Raw genomic sequence first — 11,192 nt, 5'->3', positions numbered from 1 at the left:
CTAGGAAAAGACTAGGTTAAAAAGATGATCATTACAAGTAAAAGGGGTGGGGTATTTATAGCTAGAAATGTAGGGTTTAGGGGTAGGGTGGCTAAATCTAATCCATCCATGTGTGATGTGTGTTGGGTAAATCATAGCCATCCATGTGCCCCCTTGCTTGCCAACTCTCTTTGATTTTCTTCTTTTCTTTTCTTTTTCTCCCTTTTTCTTGCATTTTCTCTTCTTTCTTTATTTATCTACAATTTCCTGAAATAAAATAAATAAGCGATTAATACTACGAAAATAAACAAAAAATAGGCACTTAAATATGCAAAAATATGGACTAATCACTAATTCTTCGTCAAACACATCAACCAACACTACTACGACACCAGTTGTTAGAAAGGTAGCCCGGAAAAGGAGTGGGAATGCAATTCTGAGAGAACCCGCAGCTCTGTCTCACAAGAAGCAAAGGATGGCAGAACCGGAGACAACTGCAGCTGCATCCATTTCCTCCCAAAAGGATTTGGACACTGAAATGGTAAATATACAGTCTCTAGATTCATTCTCTCGACAGAATGCGTTTATTGAAACTTGCCGTCCGACCGCAGTCTCCTATAAAGAGTCAAGCACACAACTAGCACTCACGATAGTAAACACTGAACCTTTATCTTATGTTTCTTCACTTAAAGAGAGCACAGATTTTAAAAACATGTCATATGAAAACTTTTCTGATCACTCTTTCTTTCTGGATCAGGATCTACTTGGCAACCTGCAAGTACATCTGCCTTCACAGGCATCGGAAGGACAATTTGTTCCTTCACATCCTTCAGTTCCATCTCAGGGAACTATGGTTGTTTATACAGGTACTGGTGACGGTGTGACAAACACGAGTGAAATCAGGCAAACACCGAGCGAAACACATGCACGAGAGGATAGTGAAAAATCTTTGAGTGTTCATGATGTGAGTACACACACCAACACGGATCTGTTACAGGAACAATTGGCTGCTCTGAGAGCTGAACTTGAAAGGGTAAATGTTGAGAATGTCAGATTCAGAAATAGAGAGCTGGTGCCTCTACAGGAGAAAGTCGCTGATACTTCCTTTACTTCTCTGAAAAAGGAAATGGATGATCATGTCAAGGGTATTCACTCTCGGATGGACAAGATTGATAAGAACCAGGAGCTCTGTATGACAAAGCTTAATAGCTTGGAGTAGACTTTGGCCCAAGTTGTTGATCACTTGAAGATTTCTAAGTCTACAACTCCGTCCACTCCAGAGGATCCCTCAACTAAGGGGGAGAAGGATAAGGAAGACAAAGATGATAACAGCAATGCTGATGCTGATAGGAGTAATAAGGATGGAGAAGGAAATGCTGATAGGAGTAATAAGGATGGAGAAGGTGCAAGTGGAAAAGATTCTTCAGCAGCTGACAAAGATTATGATAAGTCAAAAGGCAAAATGCCTGAATCTGAGAACATCTTCACTAATCAGGATTATGATAACATTCCTAAAGATGTTAATGATGATGATGCATTTGATGCTGCTTATTTTGAAGCTGAGGAAGAAGGTCGTTTCGAGGAAAGCTTTCTCTACACTGAAGATCAGTCTGTGGACCCTGAGCACTTGGAAAGGGTCAGAAAGTTTAAAGCTGAACATGAAGATAGCAAAGCAAGGCTTCAGGAATTACAGAAACTGGTGGATGAGAAGAGGACAACTGATGAGTTGGTCAAGCTGGAGAAACAGAAGCTATGGGATGCTAAGTGCAAGAAGAAGAGAGAAGATATCTCCAGAAAAGTTGGTGAAAACTAGGATATTGCTAGACAAATCTTCTCTGGACCTCAAAGGGAACCTTTCGAGGATGGTAAGTTCAAATCTTTCATCTATGACCTGAGAGAGGCTAATCCTAATGAGGATATGTTTATGCGTGCTCTTGCTCGTGAGTTAGATTACATAACAATAGGTGTCAAGTATCTCCTAGATCTTTGGGAGATTATTATTTCTACTCAGAGAAACGGAACATTCAGAGTTTCCATTGATCTATTCAAGTTTCTATATTTTACTGAAATCTGGGTGATTCGTAACAAGATCAGACGCAGCTCAAATCTGAATGAACTCCTCCATGACAGACTTATGGAAAATGTTATTCATAACAGTCCACAAGTTGTCAGAAATCCTTACTGTGTCAAGTTACATCTTCTCAAATATGATGTTAATCAGATGGTTCTTGTTTCGACTCTTCTACGTACCAAGGGCTTCGCTACAAAAGCCAAAGCTGATGCTGATGCTGAGATTGTGAGTTACTGCATAAGGAGAAACATTCAGCACTACTTCAGAAAGATGAAGTACATTAACCAATCCCAGCCAGCAGATTTTATCGAAGACCTTGTGGACATAGAAGTTCAATATCATCTTTCTTTGGCTCGTGAAAGAAAGAAGCGTGGAGAATCCACTGCAGCTGAGGTACCTATTCAGAATGAGCCTTCTACTCCAATCATTCACTGTTCAGATACTGAAGAAGGAGAAGTCACTCGTTCTGGGTGAAATAGATTGATTAGGATATTTGTTATATATGTTCAAGGAACATCCTTTTGTAATCTATTAATGATTATGGTTTAATGTTTAATGCAAAGCCATAAACTTTTGCTATTTACATTCCAATGTTTAATTCTTTGTCTTATCTGTTAGTTGAGTTATCCTCTAAGAAATTTGCATGTTATGTTAACAAACAAATAGGGGGAGATTGAAAGGCATATGTTCAACCTATTTATATTTAAAGAGGTACAACTCAACTCAGATAAGAAAGCTTAGTAAATAGCAAGTCATCGGAATCCGTACGAAGAACGTCAAATGATTTATGGGAATTATATGTCAGATAAATTCCAGGATGCTGCTGCACACCACTGAAAGAAGTTCATTAATATGTTTAAGCCTCAGTGCACAAATAATATTTTGTGGCACGTCCAGGAGTTCAGAAGATATAAAGTTTCTATACTTTATTTTATCAGAAGATTCATTCAATGAAGAAGTACTTACATGACGAAGACTCGACGAACAAACCAAATTCCTATTGTTTATTTGACGAAGAATATTTGATTTAACTAGATACAGATGAACCAGACAGTACATTTGTGTATCTGTTATTCAAATTAAATATTTGAAGTCAAGCAGAAGTGGTTGTTCGATCGATCGACAAATCAAGAAGAAGTTATTAAAGTTTAATGAAGACAGGAAGCAGTTTTACTGAAGATTGGGTGATTAAACATTTAATAGGTTATTATTTCACTTCTCAAATAATTATATTAATTATGTAATTTATTTATTTAATTAATTCACTCTCGAATTAATTTAATTTATGAATTTATATGATTAACTTAATTAAGTGAATTATTTTCTAATTAAATATAAACTACAACTACACTTTTAATTCACTAAAACCAGCCCAGGAAGACAATTCCAAATTGTCTTACCGAACTGGTTAATTGAGTGAAAAGAATGCAGCAAGACAATGTCTTTATTTTGTCATACCGAAATGTAGTGGACAACTGCAAGACAATCCTAAATAGATTGTCCTACCGAAGCCAATCACTACTGCCAAGACAATTTCTTTTGTCTTACCGAAGGTTAAAAGAAGTCAGCAAGACAAATTGTCCTACCGAATTGTTTTGAGGGACTGTCATCTGCCAAGACAACTTCAGATTGTCTTTCTGCCATGAGAAAGGACTTTTTAAGACATTTGTTTTGTCTTACCTTGTGACAGAATTGTCTTGCCCCTCTTAAATTGTCTTTCTGGCATGTTTTAAGCTTGATAGACAATCTAGGATTGTCTTCCCTTGCTTAAGATTTGTCTTGCCCAAGCTAGATTGTCTTACCCTTCTTGTTTTGTCTTTCCAACACTTGTAATTGTCTTATCTTTTAGTTCTCTTACAAGTACAAATGGTTGCCTATATATATGGCATTCCATTCTTCATTTCAAGTGTTCATCACTTTGTAAATCAAAGCAAATTAAAGCTTTCAAGTTGTTCGTAACTTGCTTGATCGTTATATCCACAGTTTTCAATGCTTTGATAACCCGGTTGTTTTAATTCACTAATCTAGAATATACCCTGTCGAATTTATTCTACGAACATTAGTGGACATTAAAACTGAACCTTATTAATTATATAACTACTTAAAACATTGTTATATTAATTGATTATAATCTGATTAACAAGTCATATTCTGATCAGATTCACTTCCGCGATTATTTGGTATCGATTGTATTCAACCCCCCCTTTTACAATCGTATCTGGACCTAACAATCCAGAGTTGTTTGCTTTGGGAGGTTAGACAAAGGCTTAATTATGGCAAAGGCCTAAGTCCTCCTCAATGTCTGTGAAGACACTTGATTCAAGAGAATCATCAACCATAAGTTCACACCGTGAAATGGAATGAACCGTAATTGCTTCTGTCAATTCTTTCAACAACTTGTGAGCTTTCAATACCAATTATTATTATATGTACCTCACAAGAGTTTCACTCTTCTCAAAATCCTATGTGTTTGAACTCACCCATGCTCACATATTTCTCATTCTGATATCTCACTAGTTCTTCTCAGAATCTCACCAAGTGTTTAACTCTCAGTGTTTGGCTCACAGTGTTTCTCTCAGCACTCAAAATATGATCTTCTGTACCTGCATGAGAAAATCACTATAGCTCCTTCAAGAGAGGTCACTGGCGGTGCAATGGGGTTTCGTAAATCCCCGATCCTCAACCGACTCATCAATAAATTGACTCATAGTCAGAGAGTTGTCGATCTCCTATAAATAGGAAATCCATTCCGATTGGATCCAGATCTGTTTTTATCTGGGGAGGGAGACGAGAATCCTGAAGATTTGGCAATTGAGACCCTCGTTTCCTCCTTACACCTGTAAAGGCATCAACCATCTTATTTACCGTAAAATGGTAAATGAAGAAGTTGCTTCTGAAACAAAACCTTTAACCTCACTGTGCACTTTCTTGTATTGTGTCCATAAGATTTTTTGTTTAGGCTCTTTATCAGAGTGATTACTGATGATGTGCTTGACTCAATACAAGATGCTCTGGTTGACGAGCGAATTTCAATGGACTCATCCGGTTGAGAGAATGATTCCAGAGACGGTTTTATTGCCTTTTCAGCTCTATATTCTTTTGAGAAAATACAGATGAGCAACAGTTACCTCAAGTTCAAAAACACCTTTTCTTCTTGAGAGGTAGAGCTGTGGGTACACTATCCCTCACATCCTTATTTGCTGCAACAAGTACAGTTTCTCCCTCATTGACCTCTAGTCCAATAAGTTCCTTATCACTCCAGGGGGAAAGTTGAGATGGGTTCTGAATTTGGTTTTATAGTCTGGGATAAAGATTGTTGGTTTTCAACCTTATGACTATCTAGGAAAGCCAAGAAGCTGATTAAGTTCCGAAGAACAAAATGAGATATAAATGCACTTTAGAAAATATATGATTTTAAATGAAAGCAATTGCATTTAATCTTTTGAGAAAAATGAATCAGTTGTGATTGTAAAATGATTTTCATAAAGACTGACAGTCACAACCGATGAAAGAATCGAAGTTTTCCTTTAAAAATTGGTTTGAGTACGAGAGTCTGAATCTATGCATAAAAAGCTTAAACGAACTTGTCTTTGAAAAAGACACAGACTCCTGTTTCTCACTACAATTTAAAAAGGGAAAAATAAAATTTATGCGCTACAATGTATAAAGCACTCACCACAATAATTAGTGAAAAGGCCTCATACTAGCACATCGTCAAAACAGAAGCTACAAGTGACAAAGATCACCAAGTACACAAATACAAGATAATCAATGTCTCGTACTATGACGCTACATGTATAGATGCAAAATATTCAAAGAAATATTTATGAAATAGAGTAGTGGATACCAATTGTTGAAATCAATTGATAAGAAAATTTCTTTGAAGAAACCCACCACTCCAGAACATAAATATGAGACAGAATAAAGATTATGTTGTCTTCCTTGTACTCAGAATATTAAACACCTAAAATATATCAGCACTAGCGGTTTTTAAGAAATATGCAACAATATTTCACCAGTGCCAATGCATCACAATCAATTCACAAGTATAACATCAATAAAGCATCAAAAATATATACCAATTAAATATCTCAAAAATGAATAAATCATGCTTCTATTATTCTATCAAAGTCAATCATGAAACAAATAAGCATATAATTGTCATGGATCACAATTTAACTAAGATAAAATAAAAATTACTTACAAAATATCATATAATTATCAGATAAGAAAATAACAACTAAAATCATGACAATCATACAAAGATATTCGCAAGCCCGAGGGAAAGTTGAAGAAAAGTTCATGAATCCTATACATGCAAGTATTGAGTACAAGTAAACTCACACAACTCCTCGGAGAAAATATTAACAATTAATATTAGTGATCTACATATAAGCATGCAAAATATCACTAACACTAAAAGTATCACAACTATATGCAGTTAGATATGAAATAAAATATCAATTAATAAATCATCAAATATCCAACACAAATAGTTATGCTTCAAGTATATACACTAATATAAATGGATTCAGCCTAGAGAGAATCTAAGTAACTCCACAAATACTAGTATATCATGACCAAATTGTAACTATATTCTAACCACATACCAATTACTGATAAAAGTCACAAGTCTAGAAACAAATAAGTCATGCTTCAGATTTTATACCTATAAAAACGAATTCAAACTAGAAAATAATCCTAAGTATATTTACAAATACAGATATATCACAACTAGATTATGATAAATTTCTCTACTAGATACCAATTGTGAAAGAGGTATAGATCAAGAAAAATAACATAATTAAGTCATGCTTCATGTCATCTCTAATTATTTAAATCATGAATAAATAAGTCATTTAATTGTCATGCAACACAATTTAAATAGTTTGAAATAACAAACACTCATACTAAAACACATAATCAACATCCAAGCATGCAAAGCAATAAACATGGCAATCACATATAATAGCAAAAAGCACGAGGTACTGGATTTTAAATAAATTCACAAGTCCTATGTATAGACAATTTAATACTCATGAATTCATTCAAGAAATACGATAGACATGCTCATGAAAAAGTAATACCTTATGTCAACGAGCACTAGATCAAGCAGTAGGTCCTTAGGTTCCAATAGCAAGATCCTTAGGTTCCAGGGAGTAGAGAGTGCTTCACAGAGTTGCTGGAAATGGAGTTATTTCCTTGTTCTTCACATCTTCTTATTATAACAAAAAATCAACCTCCTTTCCCGAATGACAGCTTCATGAGAGAATAAATCCCCTGTCTTTTTGACAATCTGTAAAACAATATCTCTAAGACTTGACATTTCAGTTGATGTACCTTTCTTGTACTGATCAAGTTCAGTGGTTGTTGGCTTAAGTATTGGCAGGTCTAGAATCTTCCAAAATGCGCATATTCAAAAGATCCTTGACTTCTTTTTATTGCCATCATTCTTTAGGCTAACTAGTAGACCATAAAGAATTGCAACTTTCCAACAAACTCATCAAATCACTATTCTGCATTCACTTGGCAATTATCTTGCACAAGTGACGTTAGTCCACATATAATATAATCATGGTATCACAGCACATATAATTATATTGTGTGTGCCTTGTATCATGAGAGGTAATAATTTGATCACCAAATATGACTCCAGCAAACAGATATTTAAAATAATATGCTAGTCAGCAGTCATACCATGTCCGTGACGATCATTAGGTGTTGGATAGAAACTCATAGAGAGCTGGTGAAGAAAGAGAATACAAATTCTGTTGGATCTGCAACTGCAAAGTCCTTGAAATGTTGCATGAAGCTTCATCTTCTAGCTCACTGTAATATCCTGAACCCGAGTCTCGTCAATGGTGCTTTAGTTCAATCATGAAGGTCGTTGAGTCCCCTAAAAAAAGATTTCTGAACTTGAAGATTCTATTTCCATCATCTTCATAACCTTCTCTTTTGAAGTAACTCTAGGCAACCAAATTGGCTTGTCCCTCGTAACAGAGCCAAAATTATCCAGTTGGAATCTGAATACCCGACAAGTACTAAGAACTGAATTGTCTTTAGGTGGGTATCAGAATCCGCACAACCTACTTTACAACTTGATTGAGATCATATTGTTGTGCAATCACTCAATATGGATCCCTTTAAGAGCTTTTGAATCTTCCTCAAGTTTCACTTCAGATTGAAACCCAAAGAAATAACATTCTTTGACAATAGCTCTCCCAGTCTTCACTTCACCATTAGGAACATTTAAGAACTAGAACCCGGGAATGTCATTGACTTCCAACACTTTGTCTAAGCAGATACGTTCTTGATATGTCCTGTTCATATTTATTGTGGTGTTGAGTTTGACTAGTGGATCCACCAAATGCTCCCCCTAAGTTGTTGCTGGGATTTCCTTAACAATCCTTATCCTTGCAAAGAGATTCTGCTTGGATTTGAATCATCATAATACCAATGATATCACCTTTAACAGCTTGGAGCAAAGTGTCGTTCAATGTCCACTCAGACATGACTAAACCTCTCAGATAGTGTTATGCTAATCCTTGAAGTTTTGTCCTCACATTCTTCAAAACTTATAACTTTCGTCGACTTGAGCTTCCTCAAATTCAATAGTTACAAACTCTTCTATTCAATCCTAAGGTTGTGACATAAATGCACGAAACTGATTTGGTGCGGCGGTAATCGACAATTATATTCTTAAACCTCGACAGTTCTTCGTATTTGGTTCAGTTGATTCTGGATGGATTTAGCATTGATACAATTCACTGTGTAATTGTATATCCGTTAATCACTGAGTTAGATTGGAATCCCTTAAAGATTCGTCCATAAAAACTCCTCTTTTCCTACATCTAGTGGTACTATTCAAAGTTGACATTACGAGCCCTGGAAAGATGCTTCACTGCATATGTAGCAAATTCCCATCCTGATCTGGTAATCTGATTATCATGTCGAAGTAATTACTCAGATCAAGGCCTGAAGTACCTTCTTCAAAATTCACTGTCAATAGTGTCCAATCAGTCTTCAATAGATACTTCTTAGAATCACAATCAGCTTTGTTGAACATAGAAAAACTGCTTCTAATTTTCCTTTGAGTAATCAATTGGATTGGGTCATCAATGTACTTCCATTACCGGTTCTGAGAATCTGGTATTAAAGGCCGGTGTTTGTCTTGTAATCTGTCAGCCTGATCTGTCTCAACTAAATGTCAATCTGATTTGTCTTGGAGTAGAATAATTTAAAAGGTTACGGGACACTTGATTATTTAAACTAAGTTTAAATTATAAAAAAATAAATTTAAAAATAAGTTTTAAAAGATGAAACAAAATAAAGTATAAAATAAACTTAGTTAAATCTATAAAATAAATTTAATTATATTTAAAAAATAAATTCATATAAATTCATAATAAACTGAATAAGTTTAGAACAAATTTATTTCAAATTCATTTAGTAAACATATTAATATTTATGAGATAAATTTAATTTTTGAAAATATGCAAGTGTCTCGTCTTCAATTAAATCGTAGCTTCCAGAACAAACTAAATTGAACCCTTGAACTTGAAATTATATCCATAATCAATTAAATCTTCTTAAATTTATATATATATATATATATATATTATATTTTAACTTAGATTTAAATCATAAACTATAAAAATTTACAAGTCTAAAATAAATTTACAAGTCTAAAATAAATTAAGCTTAAATCATAAACTATAAAAATTTACAAGTCTAAAATAAATTTACAAGTCTAAAATAAATTAAGTCTAAAATATATTTACAAGTCTAAAATAAATTTGAACAAATTTATTAAATGAATTTGATAAAGTTTATAAAGTAAATTTAATTAAGCTTATAAAATAAATTTAATTAATTCATAATAAACTTAATTAATAAGTTTAAAACAAATTAAATCAAATTTATACAATAAACTTATTAAATTTTAAAATATAAATTTATAAGTCCCAGTCCAAAGTTCAGTATCCGACAGATAATTCTTGCTTAGGCCTACGGACAAATTCAGCAACACAAACCGGAATAACATTTCCCCTAATCAAATATCAAAAGTTAGGTTCTTGATTTTGCGTACGATAAGGATCCTGATATGTATATCAATCAGCCTGCTCTGATACCAATTGTTAGGTCCAAAGTATCGTAGAAGGGGGGGTTGAATACGATACTCACTACAATTTAAAATTCTTTCGAATCTTGCGAATAAATAAATTGCAGTCCTGTAATGGGTTTCGTGTTCCGGATATTTATTTGGTAGGTTTCTGAGGATATGAAAATATTAAACCAACACACAATATTTTCCAAGGTATATCTGTATATTGATAAATACCTCGAAGATGCTATAAATCCAAACCTGAAGGTTCGGCTACAATGGCTACTACTACGTACACTCACAAACCCTAGCTTATATATATATATATATATATATATATATATATATATATATTACAAAACTAAGCTATGATTTATTTGTGTGTAGTAGTGTGTGTAATATCCCATATTTTTTAAATTTAGATTTGATTATTGTAAATCTATTTGTCGAGATATTATTGTTGCTCACTCTTGCTATTCTCTTTTAACCATTTCAGGAAGGCTTAAGAATGAGTTGCTTGATTGAGATGGTGAGTAAAGCTAATGTTAGGCGAGGAGTCAGAGTTGAGGATCCATTGATCAAAGAGTATCCAAGAAGATTTATAAGGCTGGGCTAGCTAGAGATGCGCTATTGAGATTCAGATGTAAGTCATATCTGTAAATAGATTTACAGTGATTCTTCTTGTCGAAGATGATTTGGTTGGTAAGAAATGTTGTGTAATAATTAGTGGTTGATTCTAATTTCAATACTGTAACCTGGATGCGATCATGTTGTTTTTGGGGGTTAAAATATTCTCTTTCAAATCTTTTATTATGGATTTCAAGTTTTGAATTTCAAGTTTTAAATTCTTTGGTTTTTACTATCTTTTCAAAAATAAAATAATAAAATAAAATTTTACAGGTTTCAAAAGTGTTTTAAAATGGTTTTTGTGTGGCGACGTCAGAATCCAGGCCCCCGGATTCGTGGACCGTCACAGTTGGTATCAGAGCAACAAGTTACAAGTTATTGAAATTTGAATATATATTATAGTCTTAAGTT

At 34.0% G+C, this 11,192-nt stretch overlaps 1 protein-coding gene across 1 annotated transcript; it reads left to right on the top strand.

Moving 5' to 3' along the window:
- Positions 1-454: 454 nt before the first annotated feature.
- On the top strand, positions 455-1,792 carry LOC135147223 (uncharacterized). Its single transcript, XM_064080102.1, has 3 exons — positions 455-520; positions 977-1,169; positions 1,212-1,792. Exons 1-3 carry the CDS (start codon positions 455-457, stop codon positions 1,790-1,792), a joined length of 840 nt encoding a protein of 279 aa, XP_063936172.1.
- The last annotated feature ends 9,400 nt before the right edge of the window (positions 1,793-11,192 follow it).

The sequence above is a fragment of the Daucus carota genome, chromosome 1 (genome assembly GCF_001625215.2).
Source record: "Daucus carota subsp. sativus chromosome 1, DH1 v3.0, whole genome shotgun sequence".
Classification (NCBI taxonomy): Eukaryota; Viridiplantae; Streptophyta; class Magnoliopsida; order Apiales; family Apiaceae; genus Daucus; species Daucus carota.
This window is presented reverse-complemented; position numbering and strand designations above follow the sequence as displayed.